This window comes from Hoplias malabaricus, chromosome 11 (assembly GCF_029633855.1).
Source record: "Hoplias malabaricus isolate fHopMal1 chromosome 11, fHopMal1.hap1, whole genome shotgun sequence".
NCBI classification, from domain to species: Eukaryota; Metazoa; Chordata; class Actinopteri; order Characiformes; family Erythrinidae; genus Hoplias; species Hoplias malabaricus.
The window spans coordinates 10,153,080-10,169,982 of record NC_089810.1 but is presented as its reverse complement, the minus strand read 5'-3'; the positions used below and the strand labels follow the sequence as shown (position 1 = coordinate 10,169,982).

The 16,903-nt window shown below is 42.8% G+C and overlaps 1 protein-coding gene across 1 annotated transcript in view; it reads left to right on the top strand.

Annotated features, from left to right (window-relative positions):
• The first annotated feature begins 4,591 nt into the window (after nt 1-4,591).
• Nucleotides 4,592-16,903, top strand: part of igf1ra (insulin-like growth factor 1a receptor) — a 138,397-nt gene continuing 126,085 nt past the window's right edge. The window contains exon 1 of the mRNA XM_066684280.1: nt 4,592-6,052. Coding sequence (XP_066540377.1) covers nt 5,959-6,052 — 94 coding nt within the window. The 5' untranslated portion in view covers nt 4,592-5,958. The remainder of the gene's footprint in view (nt 6,053-16,903) is intronic.

Sequence of the window (16,903 nt, the reverse complement as noted above, 5' to 3'; positions counted from 1 at the left end):
ATAGGATTATACAACACAGACTGCAGACTGCTTATTATGGTACTACTACAGTTCTTGTGTAAATATTCCCTTTGTTTTTTCATGTCTAAGGTAACTCAGAGGCCATCTATAACCCTTAATTGCCTTTCTGGAGCTATAACGGCCTTGAGCCACTGGGAGAACGAGAGTCTTGTGACCGTAATGATCACTGAAAGGAATTTTACTGAGTCACAACAAGGCAGACAATCACCAGGGGTGATTTCCACAGCACACCACGTTCCTCCTAAAGGCCACCATCCGTCTGCAACATAGAAAGGCTATTTTTGAAGCATGCAACAGCACATTGACATTACCTTATTTGTCCATCTTGCTCCTTACTGCAGGTGACAGAGCCTGTTTTATACCCGGCTGCAGAACTTTTGTCAGTTCATCATAATTTTGCACCTGTTTTGTAAAAAAAAAAAAAAAACCTCTGCTGTGTGGGAGCATTGTTTCAGAACAAATGATGGTCTGTCCTCACTTGAGCTTATCGTGTTCCTCTATAAATGATATGCGCTGTTGGATCATAGAGCTACAGTTTCAGAGCAGTGTTTTCAGAACTTATCTAAACACTTTGTTCCCATCGCCTTCTCCATAGTGAAGTGAACAGTGGAAATTTGTTTAATACAAAGCCCCATTGATTAATGAAATACACAATCAACGCGTTGGACGCAAATTCTAGACATTTCAATTAGAGCCCATAGCTCCACATTAATATCAATAGACACTTCCGTTTACTGTTGTAGGCAATTTCACCATTTGGTCAAAAGGGGGCGCCAAATACAAACGTGCATGTGACGAGAACTCATATTCTGTTGAGATAATATGGAACAACACAGCTGCCACATTTTACAAGGGATGTCCACTGCTTGTTTTATTCAGTCGTTTATTGATTCTGTCAGTAGTTCTAAACTACGGTAACCACTTCATGCTGATCGGAGGTGCGTAAGAACATGCTCTCGACAGGGCGCCAGTCCATCACAGGGCATCACACACTCACCCAGTCACTCACCCCGTGGACTGTTTCACACAGCCAATCTATGTCCCAACACGGGTGTTTGGTCTGTGGGAGCAAACCAGAGAGTTTGGAGGAAACCCACACAAACACTAGGAGAACACACACTCCTCACAGACAGTGACCTGTGTGGAGCTGTGTGACAGCAACACTCCCATGCTGCCAAACGACAATGCACAAACATCTGTGAAATTGCTATTTAAAGGATTCATATCGTCAGCTTCACATTATGTTTTTTTTTAATTTTATCGAATCCCTGCTTCTTATGAACAGGACGTGATGTTTACAGGTTTTGAACTGCGTGGGAATACGACTCCAACATCATAAACAGATCCCTCAGAGCTCATTTGCAACATAATGCTAGTTTTCTCTAAAGGTTTTCCCAGGAACCTGGAGTGCTGAAGATTATACAGACTGTAATTAGGGCTATGACTAATGTTGTATACGTTGGATATAGGGCCATAAGCTACCTTCACCTTTTTAACAGCACTGTTTCTGTGTGTTGTAAAACACTGAAGGGGAGGTAGCTGTAAAACAAAATACCTCACATATATATTGGCCTGAGCTCTGTACTCCCCAAAATACAGATAATTTCTCTCAACGTAACCCTGTAGCCTTTATGAGTGAGGGTCGAATTATTAAAAGGTGCTACTATTGAGTCTGTCAGTAATTTCAGTGGCTCCATCTCAAATCTCTCCCTGCTCTCTATGTAGGGTTCAATCATTCATTCATTTTCTGTAAATGCTTATAGAGTTCAGGGTCACGGAGGGTCCGGACCAGGCGCAAGACAGGGAAACACCCTGGTGCCAGTCCTTCACAGGGCGACACACACTCACAGATTCACTTACACACTCACACCTACGGACACTTTAGAGTCACCAGTCCACCTACCAATGTGTGTTTTTGGACCATGGGAGGAAATCAGAGCACCTGGAGGAAACCCATGCAGACACGGGGAGAACACACCACACTCCTCACAGACAGTCACCCGGAGGAAACCCACACGGACACGGGGAGAACACACCACACTCCTCACAGACAGTCACCCGGAGGAAACCCACGCAGACACAGGGAGAACACACCACACTCCTCACAGACAGTCACCTGGAGGAAACCCACACGGACACGGAGAGAACACACCACACTCCTCACAGACAGTCACCCGGAGGAAACCCACGCGGACACAGGGAGAACACACCACACACCTCACAGACAGTCACCCGGAGGAAACCCACGCAGACACGGGGAGAACACACCACACTCCTCACAGACAGTCACCCGGAGGAAACCCACGCGGACACAGGGAGAACACACCACACACCTCACAGACAGTCACCCGGAGGAAACCCACGCAGACACGGGGAGAACACACCAAACTCCACACAGACTCCCGGAACGGGACACAAACTCACAACCTCCAGGTCCCTGAAGCCTGACTGCCCTCTAGGATAGGGTTAGAAAATAAAATACTAACATCTGCCAAGAATCAGTACATAATGATGTTTGTCAAAATGTCATCTGGGATTCACTCTGCACAAACCCATACTGGACAACAGGGCTGTAATGTGTGGCAAAAGTGACCTTAGGTAAGGAGTAAGAGGCCTTTTTAGATTCAGACATACTCTAGTATGGATGCCATGCTGTGAATGCTTAGGAAACTGAGGAGGTTTAAGATCTGAACACCTGCGTTCACGTCCACAAAGTCCGGTCCGCGTGTCTGAAAGAAATTCTATACCGGGTTTTACTTTCAGCTCACACACACACACACACACACACACACACACACACTCAGAGAGAGAGCGAGATTGTGTGTGTGTGTGTGTGTAATTTCACTCAGGTTATGGGGGCCAAAATTTGTTTACACACTCACACTGTGAGGACATAAGCTGGTCCCCACAACATAAATTACTCAATTTCAAGGTGAAGAAATGTTATGTGGTTGTAGAGTCAATTTAGGATTAGTGTTTGGGTTAAGGTAAGGGGTAAAGTTAGAAAAGAGTAGTAATTGTTTAGGTGAAGTTTAGTCTCCAGGAAATCAATGTAACTCTATGGAATGTCCTCACAAAGCATGGAAACAACAAAATATGCTCCTGTCGCACACTCATGTCCTCCCAGTCATGGGAGCGGTGCACCGTTTTCACAGTTCTGTTAACGGATGGACTGGACTCTGATTTGATTTCTTAACGTGGAGATTGGTGTGTGTGTGTGTGTGTGTGTGTGTGTGTGACTGGCTCATAGATAATGCAGGTGTTGTTCTATGTGCCTATTTATAGCTGTTCTCTATAGAGGAGGTATAGGTAAAGAGAGGCTCATCTCACCACTACCTCTGTTTTACATTACACGCTTATGATTTATGGTTGTTAGGATTTGGCTCTATAGTTAGACCAGGGCTACATTAAGATTAATATGTCTATTAGAGGATTATTAAGTATAGCCTAATAAAATATTTGAATATTTCACCAGACCATGAAATTATTTATAATACAGTTATATTTTGTTTTAAACATCCTAATTATATTTAAAGATTATTACTAGATATTATTTTACCCTGTTATTACAACGTTAGAATTATTTTGATGCGCCAATGACCCTGGGGAATTGGTGCATCACAGGACACCATAAATTCCCCCAGCCACTCAAACCTGTCACTCACTCAGTCACAGAGATAATTAGCAAACAGCAAACAACACGTTATTTGCATTATTGGAGAAAAATAGGCCACCTGGAGGAAACCCTTTCAGGAAGTAGGAAAACACACCAAACTCCCCACTTTGAACCCACAGCCTCAGGACCCTGGAGCCAAGGTGACTCGACCTGTTGAGTGGTGGATTATTGTACAAACAATTTAAAAATAATGCACAAATTAACAAATAAACGTTTTGCCCAATTTTGTTGATTTGTTGTGTTTTGCCCTTTGTTTTATCGCTGTTTATTGGAAGTCTTCACCAAACCATAACCTCACAGTTATATTTAAAATAGAACATCTTTGTCATCACTGTACAGCAGGATAACTCCCGTACTAGATGCTATACAAATAATAAATTAGAACAAGACATTCCATATTTAGCAGTGAAGTACAAAGCTTATAAAGAGTGTGTAGTTGTTGTAAATATTGTGACCGCACATTAACAGCGAAACAGTGCAGTATGGGAATGTAGATATAAGGAATATAGTTTGTATACGTATTACACACCAGTCAGCCACAACAATAGCTCCACTGCCTTGTTTCCAAATTCACTGTCCCTTGTCTACAATTACAGTTACAATTAATACAAGTTCCACAATTAGTCTAGAGTCCATGTGTTGCTCTGCATAATTTGTTAAACCTGTTTAACCTTTTGTTTCCAGTCAGGACCCCCAGAGAGCAGGTATTAGGGCGGTGGGTTATTTCCAGTGTTGCAATGACACTGATATGATGTTGTGATAGTGTGTGTTGCACTGGTGTGGTATGAGTGGATCAGACAAATCAGTGTTGCTCTAGATTTGAAACAATGTGTGTATATATATGTATATGGAAGATAACTTCTTGTATTTATTAAAAAGAAAAAACAAAGGAGAATTTGATTAGAAAACTATGCAATTGATGAGAAACCTCGTGTTTTTATCAGAACAAATACAAAAATGTAGCTATATCCCATGTGGCAAATGATAAAAACAAGCCCAAAAACTAAATTAAATGATCCAAATCCTTGTCTGACCTCCGCTGCGTGTTGTTCTACGGAGCTGTGAACGAATGCTGATGGATGTTTCCCATGATGCTGAAACCCGGGCTGGTAGCCGAGTCCACTCCGTTCTTTCACACTCTCTTACCGTGTGTGTGTGTGTGTGTGTGGTGTGTGTGTGTGTGAGAGAGAGAGAGAGAGAGAGAGGCCGAGAGAGAGAGAGAGAGAGAGAGAGAGAGAGAGCGTTGTTTACAGCGGCGGTTCTCGGGAGCTAAGTGTGATCCTGACCGCTGCATTGCAGCCCAGCGCCTCTCAACACACTGTGGATCCCAACCTCATCCTAGTGCTTCTCTTCGACATCAATAACAATATTACTAATAATAACAATAACAAAATCTTATTTTAGCACCTTCTCTGTTGTTTTGGTCGACGTGGAGAAAATAGTCTCTTCCAAAACATCCCTCTGCTCTGCCTTCTCCTCGTCTGGAAAGGAGAAAAACAACACGCGGATTTATTTATTCGGACTGCAAAACAATAAAGAGAGAGAGAGAGGGAGGATTAGAGGAATAGAACGAGAGAAAGAGAGTATTTCTGCATCTGCCGTGGACCCGTTTTTTTTGGTCCTGGCGGAGAGCGCTTGTGTTATTTTGGCTGGAGCTCGGTTGGGATCGGCTCGTTCATTCATCGGGTGTCCGGGTCTTCATCCATCCTCCGGGCCGGGCTGGGGCTCTTCGCCGCCGGGGCCTGCACTGCTGCCGATCCGCGGGGCTCTGTGGAAGAGCGTGGGAGCGGTCGTCGGAGCCTAACGTTATCAGTCTGGGCTTCCGAGGGGCTTTTTTCTCGTTCTCTAAAGAAATGGAGGCTGAAGATGCGGATTGTCGTTGGTGTGAAATCCATGGCTCGACTGTTTTCATTTTGAATCACACGGCGTCGCGTCGCTGGCAGCGGGAATAATGAGATGTTGTAACGTTTCTCATTCACCGGATGAATAACGTTAACGTTACTGGCTTTAGGTGAAGGAAAGAAGGACTCTGTCGTTGGTTCCTGAAGTTTTATTGTCGTCTTTCCTCCCCACACTGCTTATCTTTTAAAGCACGAAGGGTAGAAAACAACGCGGACTTCTGTTATCGTTAAACGTAGAGGGACTGTATCGCCCCGGTGTTGAATTTAATTCGGGTTTTTGAGTTCTCCGGTGTACTGTACTCTTTTATATTTGTGGGACAAGGCCTTTCTATTTTTGGGAGATTGATTAATGTGAGAGGAATGAGATCTGGAACAGCGAGGAGTCTTTCGACCTTATTCTGGGGTCTGCTGCTCTGGCTCTCGACGAGCTGCCCCCGGTCCGCCGACGGAGAGAGTGAGTAACGGTTTTAACGGTTTTAGAATGTTTCTTTTTTTTCAAATCTCTACAGTTCACGGTTCAGCATGGGGCACGCGCCTCTTAAATGGCATCAAAACACGTGTGCGTCTCTCCCACACGTCTGGACTAGGCCGATGGAGGAGGACAGTGAGGTTGTCAATAGGTTTGAGAGCAGATATTGAAAGATGGAGCCTCCAAATTTTAGACAGATATGTTGCTTTATAATTTACAACAAAAAATAGTCAATGTATGGGTCACTGTTTACAAAGGCAGAATCCCACAGACTCCTTACGTAGGCTTAAACGTAGTCAATACCGGGCCTTAATTTATATAAAAATGGAATTGCGTTTTAATTCTAATATAGGGCAGAATAAAAACGCATAATTTTTCCCCAAACGATTCAGTCCTCGTCAACAATAATACCTGCTACTCACCCCTATAAGAATTGTGCTGACATTACTATGTAATTGGCTTCTCTTGCAGCTACAGTGTTATTTAGAGGTCACTGCCTGTAATAATGGGGCAGTGTTTGTCCACATAAATGTGGAGCCATATGCTCTTATGTCCTCATATATGAAAACAGACATGGGCATCGAGGTGATATATATATATACAGCATTAACTGAGCCAGGGAAATTCAGCAGAGCCTGATGCAGCAGGGAGGGTGTGTTTGCGTGTGTGTGTGTGTGTATGCTCTACATAGCTGAGGATGGGAACAGCGTACACACACACACACACACACACACACACACACAGAGTGGACTACAATGACCATGTGGCCATTTTACGCTGTGAAGGCATCCACTGGGTGCTGAGTGTTTTGATGAGTGATAGCGGGTAATGTCTTTTATTCAGTGCTCGGTGTTTACAGCCTTTAACTTCAACAGTAGATGGACTTGTCTTTAGATTTGGCTGTGGGAAGCAGGTTTAATCTTCATATTAATGAAGAAAAATAACACACAAAGATGATCTCTTCCAGATAAAAGTGTACTCAATGAGTTGTGGAAAGCGTCCCAAGAACGCTGAAGAGAAGATTTAACTGGCAAACGCCATTTTAAAGAGGATTTCCACCAAAACATTTCTGGATAATGCAATACCTTTGATGTAAATCATACAGTGTGTTCTGATGTGAAATGTTTAATTAAAAACAATATATCTTTTCAGTGGTGATGATAGAAACCAGGGGTATATTTTTTACAAAGAACCTAAGTCTTTATTTCTATTGGACCGTCTTGACTTTTGGGCTTAAGTTAAAGTAAACATTCATGATAGTAATAAAGAAATTCTAAAGATATTTCCTCACTATTTGCTAGCTCTCAAGTAGTTTGCACGCTGGAAACTGGTCAAATGCGTTTACGAAACCCCAGTGTCTGTAAATAAGCAAAAAAACAAACTGTCTCAGTCCGGTATGCTAGCTTCCTCTCTCTCTGCTCATGGGAGAAAATGCATCAGTGTTTTTTTGAGGCAACAGAGAAATCCAAACATTCAAAGGTATGAACTGAGATGAGGGTATTGCTCTATTCCTGCTCCATAGGTGGGTAATATTGACTTCTTTTTGCAGTTTCAGATTACGTAAGGTGGAATTTTCTCCAAATTCGGGACACGGCTATCTGCATGACTGAAACTGCTACAAAACTAAACAAGATGAAAAAAACACTAGCACATATTTCCAGTACTGAATGGTAACCACATATAAAGAACATTTCCCGAAGGAAACTTTTTATTGCTCTTTTATTTTTATGGAGTTTTTAACTGCCCAGCACCTTACATACACTGTGGTATTCAGTCAAGCATTGCATACTCTGAGTAAAGTGCACAAACTGGAGCTAAAGGAAGCTAAAAAACAAACTTCTTAGTTTTAGTTTTACACAGTTTAACAATTCCTCTGCCGTTTTCCTTTGTTTTGGTTCAAGTGTTGTTCAGATACAGGGCTATTGTAGCTGGACCGAACATGCTGATGTTGTTTGCCAGGTTATACTGCTCCTCTCCATGCTGCAAACATCATTATTAGTAATGGACCGTAATTGTCACAAATAGCTGACTGCACAGTATAAACTGGTGAAACTTGATCTTTTGTTTGCTTCACTGAACGGTGAGGTAATGGTGAACTATTTCTTTGAGATTGCAGAAGAGCATGTTATGTGGAGAACTTGTTGTTGTCCCAGACTGCCGTCGCACATCTGTGTTCAAAATGGACTGAAAACAAAGCAGTTGACTGTCCCAACTACCGCCTCAAATCTCTTTTGTTTAGACGTATGTAAATGTTTATGAAAGTTCAGTGCTAATCTGTGCCAAATAGTGAGTTGAAAAGCTTTTGAGCTACCTTTTGTGTGTGCAATTTTGTAGACGCCTGCGTGAGCATGATGAGAACATTTGCTCTTGTAACTTTAAGAGGGCATGGATAAATTGCATCACATTGTTGACAATCCATTTTTCTTCGGTTGTAAACACCAAAGCATTAAAGGTCACAATTTGTTATGATCTCGTTACTTCTAAAATGTTATTTTAGGAAAGTTGCAACACTGCATTACATAAGGAACACAGCATATGACACATTTGGCCTGCCCTCGAGTTAACACTTAAAAGTAACATCTACGACTGAGGGGTCTTACCGTTCTTTCTAGTTTGTTTATGTTCAGAAGCTCTGCGTCTTTCAAGGTGGAAGGGTATGTTTAAGGAGAAACATCACTGCTGTTTGTATGCTCGAGTTGTTTCGTTTTGCAGCACTTTCGGCCTATTATTATTTTCATCCCGTTAGCGCTCTTCTGATATTGGAGTCAGTTCCAACCTAAATAATCAGAAACTGTAAAAATAAGTAAGTATTATCCGCTTTTCAAGCCGGAATAAAGCAATATCTTCATCTCTTTTCATGATTTTAAATGTTTAGATGTATGTCTCAGCCATTTCTTTGCTGTGAGCACAGAGAGAGGAAGCCTAGCATGTCTGACAATTCCCCTTTGTTTTTGGTTTTTTTTACTCATTTACTGACACTAGGGTTTTGTAAACACATTAGACTGGTTTGCAGTGAGCAAACAGACTGAGGAACAGCAGATGGAGAAGAAGTATCTTCTGAATTTCATAAAAAGTGTTTTTATTGAAATTGTAAATGTCAGCTTTGGATTAAAATTCACTTGAAGTTATTGTTTAGTGACTGAGCATATATCAACTGGTCAGCACTTAGGACTGGTCTTTTACTTAACTGGATATAACTGTTCATTCAGGAGTGTGGATGATGTGCAGTTGTCGTCTGCACAGAGAAGGTGCAGTTGCAGACAGTAGATACATAGATCATAAAGATCAGATGTCAGTGTATCAGATCATTCTTCTGTCGTTTTTAAGCTAACACACATAATTTCGAATGGCCCATATCATACAACTTTATGGGTGTTGAATTCCTTGTTTTTGTGTATAGTCACCTGCATTTATTTTATTGGAACTGTTTAGCCCCGCCCATTTACATTGAAATTATACAGAGTTTCAACTTGGAATGGTATTTCTGAATGAATTATAATACAGGGCAGCCAATCAGAACAGAGCTCATTTATCTTTGTCAGGCTTACGGGCACAGTAACTAAAACAGCCTGTTTGCTATAGAGTTGTTTAAAAACAGTCGAGTAAAACTGTTGTTTCTGTTTGGTGCGTAAAACCTCACTAAAGTGATAAATGGAAATTTAAAAAACAATATGTAAAAATAGGCGGTGCAGCAGGTAGTGTTGCAGTCACACAGCTCCACACACCTGGAGGTTGTGGGTTTGATTCCCGCTCCGGGTGACTGTCTGTGAGGAGTTGGTGTGTTCTCCCTGTGTCCGCGTGGGTTTCCTCCGGGTGACTGTCTGTGAGGAGTTTGGTGTGTCCTCCCTGTGTCTGTGTGGGTTTCCTCTGGGTGACTGTCTGTGAGGAGTTGGTGTGTTCTCCCTGTGTCTGCGTGGGTTTCCTCTGGGTGACTGTCTTTGAGGAGTTGGTGTGTTCTCCCTGTGTCTGCGTGGGTTTCCTCCGGGTGACTGTCTGTGAGGAGTTTGGTGTGTTCTCCCTGTGTCTGTGTGGGTTTCCTCTGGGTGACTGTCTGTGAGGAGTTTGGTGTGTTCTCCCTGTGTCCGCGTGGGTTTCCTCCGGGTGACTGTCTGAGAGGAGTTGGTGTGTTCTCCCTGTGTCTGTGTGGGTTTCCTCTGGGTGACTGTCTGTGAGGAGTTTGGTGTGTTCTCCCTGTGTCCGCGTGGGTTTCCTCCGGGTGACTGTCTGTGAGGAGTTTGGTGTGTTCTCCCTGTGTCTGTGTGGGTTTCCTCTGGGTGACTGTCTGTGAGGAGTTGGTGTGTTCTCCCTGTGTCTGCGTGGGTTTCCTCTGGGTGACTGTCTGTGAGGAGTTGGTGTGTTCTCCCTGTGTCCGCGTGGGTTTCCTCCGGGTGCTCCGGTTTCCTCCCATGGTCCAAAAACACACATTGGTAGGTGGATTGGTGACTAAAGTGTCCGTAAGTGTGAGTGTGTGTGTTGCCCTGTGAAGGACTGGCGCCCCCTCCAGGGTGTATTCCCGCCTTGCGCTCAATGATTCCAGGTGGGCTCTGGACCCACTGCGACCCTGAACTGGATAAGGGTTACAGATAATAAATGAATATGTATAAATAAATGATAAGGAATATAGGATTTGGGAGGTTTAATGTTCTCTTGGGCCTTTGGAACATATTAGATGTGAAAGGGTTGTTTTCCACTTTACTTTTACAGTTGCATAATTTCTTGAATGGTTAAAGGTGCACTAGTTCTATGAGTGCCTGTCTTTGTTTTTGTAGTTCACCATCCTATCCACCAGAAGTCGCATAACCCTAACCAGTGCACTAAGGCAGTGGCCAAGCAAGTGAACCACATCAGCAGAGACAGCTACTCAAGTCAGGAAAGATTTCTCAGGGACACAATGTGCTTGTGTTAATGCCTCTGCAAAAATAGTATTTTAAAAATCATGTTCTTCAAATTTAATAGTTGTGCTGTTTAGATATTATAAATATTATATTCTAAATTGATTAGCGCACTTTTAATGAAGGTTAATTTCTTGTGCGCTGTATTTTTATGGCGACAGTTTTGAAGAGAAGTCAGGTTTTGAGAGGCTGAGAAGCTGCAGTATGACTCATGAGGTGTGTGGATCTGTTTTAGAGGTGTTTCCCCATTTGCAGGAACAACTGTCTACTGTCAATGTGCGTGTGTGCTGCGTACATTTGGAGCAATGTGCATTTTTAAAGCAAAAGCATGAAAGGGAGTGTTCTATCGCAGATAACATCACGGCTCTGATTTTGTCTGCGTTTACACTGCAGGTCTTCACAGATGTGATGTTCCTCCTCACGTGTTGTGTCGCATTAAAACTGAAGTTTTGTTTTCTAAACACAAATCTGAAGTTTTAATTATATTTATATCCATATCGCAAGTTGAAAGGGTGCAGTTTTGAGATAAGGAGCTGCAGTTTTGATTCTAGCTTGCGATATCAATATAAAAACAATATATCAACAGGTTTTAAAGGAACACAGTGTTATTTTTACCTTGAATTTACTTCAGAATTATTGTGATGCCGACGTGTTATTGTGAGAATAGAGCCTCTGTCATTGTACTCTGGGCTCAGCACTGCAGAAACTGCACTATTTCAATTGTGGAGGAGGGTAGGAAACCACTTTGTAATTCAGAGGTCTGCTGATATTTATTGGGAACATGTCGGTAGTCAAAGGGTAGTGTGTTTTGGACTGTTTTGTATAACCCAGGGTGTGGTAGTCTAATTATTTTCCTGTTCAGAAATTAAGCTTAGACTAGGGTTGGGTGGTATTTTAAAACGCGGACGGTATCTTAAAATGAGGGCGGTATTTTTGATGTGTGTGTTCTGTGTCTTTAAAAGTCGGCTAAAATGATCATGTGCATTTAAGAGAGCCACAGGGAGGGGGCGCTGTGGGATATCAATGACTGCTGATTTCACAGTGAAGAAAAGCAGTAGCCCACCGCAGTGTCAGTTTAGCGCTGAGTTTGGGTTAAAAGAGAAAGGAATTGAGCTGTAAACAGATGTAATTCTCAGAAAATACTTCACTCAACTTTGTGCTCACAAGTATATGGCTTTATCCTCTAAATATGTGTGGTTTGAGCCTCAGTTCGCTGAGAAGTCTGCTGTGGTGTGCTAAACCACAAGAGCCAGTTAGCGTCACTGTGCTTCTAAACAGTGTACACCGTCTTATTTCACTTATTTTCAAACTTTTCTGTTCCTTCAGCACCATTTACTGAAATGTACTCTCCCAGAAACAGGTTTTTATCGTCAACACCTGTGTCGTGTGCTGTGTTTAGCTAAATTCACTCGACTTTGTGCTCAAAGATATAAGGCACAGCGCAGCCTGCCACAAAAGTAGTTCCACCGTTGCTCCCACCATGGTTAGTAATGTAATAATAAACTAGGTTCTGTGGTGCAGTCTGTCCTGTTATATGATGTATAATGAATAATACAGAACCTAACTAATTAGACTGGTATAGCCTTCAGAGCAAGCATTACCCTGATTAAGTAACCGGAATGGTCAGCCTGACCTCTGTGCCAGTGCAGATATCTGGAGCATTTCTTTCTTCTCTCCTTGGCGAGAGTGTGGGGCACTTTCATAACTCTGGTGTTACATTATCTTCAGTCCCATAAAGCACAGCAAACACACTCCACTGACACACTGACCTCAATCAAATCAGTTCTTACAGGACCTGGTTTTCATCTTTCCTGTGTAAGTCCTGATTTCTGTGTAAGTCTTTAATGTGGGGTGATAAGACCTCTTCTGATAAACGTTTATGTGGAGCACGTTAACAAAAACATCTTACCTGCATTGTCTGTATCTTTGTATTAATTTATGACATTTCTGGGGTTATATAGTGTTTTATATTAGTGTTTAAGGTTTACATTATCCATAAAATGTGTGATTGTTACTGCGCATTTGTTTAGACTGGATTGCCCCCAAAACTAATTTTTTAATAAAGTGTGCTGGTTTTTGTGTCATCAGCATGACACCAGAATTACACCAGAATCACATTCAGATTTTCCTTGCAGTGCTTATCATTTTCTTCAGCTTAAGATGTTGCAATTGAAGTTAGTGAATGTAGCACTGCTGTTTCAGAGGTTGTTTGCTTTAAACATTGGTCCGTGCGCTGAATAAAAGCCCTCTGAAGTATGTGAATCTAAATGAACGGCCATGCTCCATTAGAAGTTTTCTTTGGTCTCGTAAAGTTTTTTTATCCAGTTCATTTTAATAATCTGGTCAGGCTAATAAAATGTAATTTAGCCCCTTTTCAAGTCTCGCCGCAGTAAACTTTCCATGTCATTTCTTCCAAGTATACGGCAAACAAGAGTCCACGGTTCACGGAGCGCGAGGGAGAGGAGAGACTCGGGGGGTTTGAAAATAGAACGTGTAAAAATACATGGCCAGGGGAAACAGGCAGGGTTTTGTTAATCAGAAGAGTAGGGAGTTTGTGGACTGTTTCTCCGGCCTTTTTGCCGTTCGCACGGGCGGTCTCCGGACCACTGGCCTGCCTCGTGCCAGTGTCAGACTCTGACACACACTCAGTATTTAAAGAAAAAACCCTCTGCTGTGCGCCAGCATTAGTCATAAGTTTGCGCCTCCGACTCCTGTAGCTGGAACTGAGAGCCTGCTGTGGGTGAGAGCTGAGATTCAGAGTTAACTTTGTATTACGTTGTCTCAGACATACACACACACACACACACACACACAAACAAACAAGAGAGACACACTCTCACGCTGGCATCAAGCTATACCCATTACAGCAGGAAAGCCAGGTCCAAACAGTCGTTTCCAAGGTGACACATCCTGAAGGAGGGGCGTGGGTTTACTGAGGGGGCGGAGTCATCTTCTTCCTCTTTTGTTATGTTGTTTGTTTGCCCACCTGTGCCCACCTTGATTCGTGTGGCTGTGCTGCTCCAGTGCGGTTCTGCTGCTCGTGACTGAAACAGTGTGGGCCTCTGCTGTTCGTATGACTCACACACTGCACTAGCCAGGCACACACACACACACACACACACACAAAATCAATCTCTATCTCTGTCCCCCTCTTTCCCTCTTGTTCTGTTTTTCTCCCTCTGTTGTCTTTCTCTCAACTTTCTTTCTTTCTGTCTGTAATACTTCTGTCATTCCTTCTGTTTATTATTTCTATTTATCGTTCTCTACTTTCCTCTCTCACTCTCTCTCTCTGTTTTGCTCTGTCTTTCTTTGTTTCATTCTCACAGCTTTATTTTCTCTTGCTGTTTCTCAGTTAGTTTCACTAACTTGCTCCTCTTTATCTTCTTCTATATTTACCTTTGTTTTTCAGTCTTTCTCTAGTTTGCTCTTTCTTTTCTTTCTCCCATATATTCTATCTTTCCTTTCTGTCTCTCGGTTCACCTCTCCCTCTCTCTTTGTGAGGGTGGTACATGTGGGAGCGGTTGAGAGTCGTGCCCGATCGTCCCGGGCAGCGTGGGTGTCTGAGTCACTGAATGTGTGTCACTGTGCTGGTTTTTGCCATAAGAGCGACTGCGGCTGCGACAGTGGAGAGCTCTCAGAGCTCCAGTGAGCTGCCAGATGAGGTTTAAAGTGCTTAATTAAAACGTTAATAAGTGGGCTGTCAGATTATTTGCTTGTGTGTAATCCATTGACCGCACGTACACTGTCAGATGCAAGGAGAGCTAGTCGTCCTAATGGGCCAGAGCAGCCACTCCTCCACGTGCTTCATTGTTTTCTGTGAAGCAGAATAGCTCAGTGTGAGGACACACCGCGTTTAACACGCTGCTGAATCCCTCTACTGTTGTCTGGTAATATACTGTGACCGTATTGGTGATGTATAATGTACCTCATTAATTTCCAAGGTATGTGGTCACTATGCCTTAAGTTTTCTTGACCATATGGACCCAATTTTAGGAGAGCTCATGATGTTTTGAGAATGATTCATGGTATTTGTGCAGAAAAATACAGTTTTCCTTGGAAAACATTTTTCAGGGGCCATGTTCTATGTTTTTCTTCAATTTAATTTTTTTTCCCCTGAGGTCCATTTAGGTAATTCTTGTCTGTTTACGTACCAGAAACAGCCATAATTAATTTTTTGCATGAACATTTTCCAAGCTCTCTACACCTTCGATGTAACCATGTTGTTTTTGTGAAGGTGGCTACATGAAGTGTATATGAAAATAACTCTTAGTGTCCCGTCTTGTTCACAAAGCAGTCCAGTCTACAACACTCATCACGAATAGGAGGTGCTGAACTGCTCCAGGCTGATTAGGTGGGATATATACGTAAACGTGACTCTGATTTTAAGAAAAAAGTTTATAAATGGGCTGTTGCTGCAGTTTAATTTCCATTTACTGATGTGGGAGTGAATGGAAAGAATGTGCATTTTATATCAAATCAATGCAGAGATTTTCTATGAAAAGCATCCACTATAATATGTTCAGATGTTTGTAGATGCTCATCATCTCGCTCATGTCTTTCCTTTATATACAGCGTAGAATACTTACGGTGCACTGGACAGAGACAAACAGTGCTTGCACTACTTGTATGGGGGTGTTCTAGTTTCTCTAGAAGCTCATGTGTGAAAGGGGCAATAGTGAACATTGCGGTGTTGCGGTGGTCGCGTTCACACATACAGCTCCTCCGGGTAAACTCCAATACATTTCTGGATTACCGTGCATGTGTGAAAGGGGCATGTGGTAGCACATTTTGAACAAGGTTGCACAACTCGACAGAACACCGGGGTATAGTGTGATTTGTAATTTGTATAATTTTTATATGGTATAAGTTTTGAAACAGCAACAGTCAGCATCAGATGTTGGTTCAGACAGGGCAGAGACGGAGTAGCAGCACTGGTTAGGGATGCAAATTGGTATGGTGTTACCACTGTGGTACAGTTCACATGTGTGAGACCTAGGTTCAATTCCAGGTCTGGGCAACCAGTCTGTGCTACACCAATAAGAGTCCCAAAGCCCAATTTGTACTTCTGCGTTGACTCAAAGCAGAGACTACATTGTAGCTACGCAAGAGCCCTACACCATTGTGAGCGTTTATACTTCTTCGTTGGTGTCTGCATCGCTCTGCATTTATACCACCACACCACTAGGGCAGAATCTCATCTTCTACATTACAGAGTACACAGTGTTGTGGTGTAGTAGTATTCATTCATTCATTATCTGTAACCGCTTATCCAATTCAAGGTCACGGTGGGTCCAGAGCCTACCTGGAATCATTGGGCGCAAGGCGGGAATACACCCTGGAGGGGGCGCCAGTAATTCACAGGGCAACACAGACACACATTCACTCACACCTACGGACACTTTTGAGTCGCCAATCCACCTTCAACGTGTGTTTTTGGACTGTGGGAGGAAATCGGAGCACCTGGAGGAAACCCACACGGACACGGGGAGAACACACCACACTCCTCACAGACTGTCACCCAGAGCGGGAATCAAACCCACAACCTCCAGGTCCCTGGAGCTGTGTGACTGCGAGCTCTGTGGCTGCGCCACCGTGCCGCCCTGTGTAGTAGTATTAGTTTTTTAAATCTTTAAAGTACACTATTTAGGGAGTAGGTCGTTGTTTGTGACAGAGCATAGTTTACATGAGGTGCCAGGAAAGAAACATATACAAAGCCGGCTTGTATTTTCCACATAGGCCCACTTCTTTTAGAGTCATTTTTTTCTTCTGAGACATCCGTATTTTTCCTTTCTGCAAATTTTATTCATTCCTGATGTCCACACCTTGTCTGAGGAAATCCCTTGCTATGAATTTGCTGCTGTCTGCGTCTCTGTGTGTGAAGGAGAGGAGTTCGTGTTTCTGTACTTCTTCAGCTCATCTTAAACAATGTCTGTCAGACTACTGT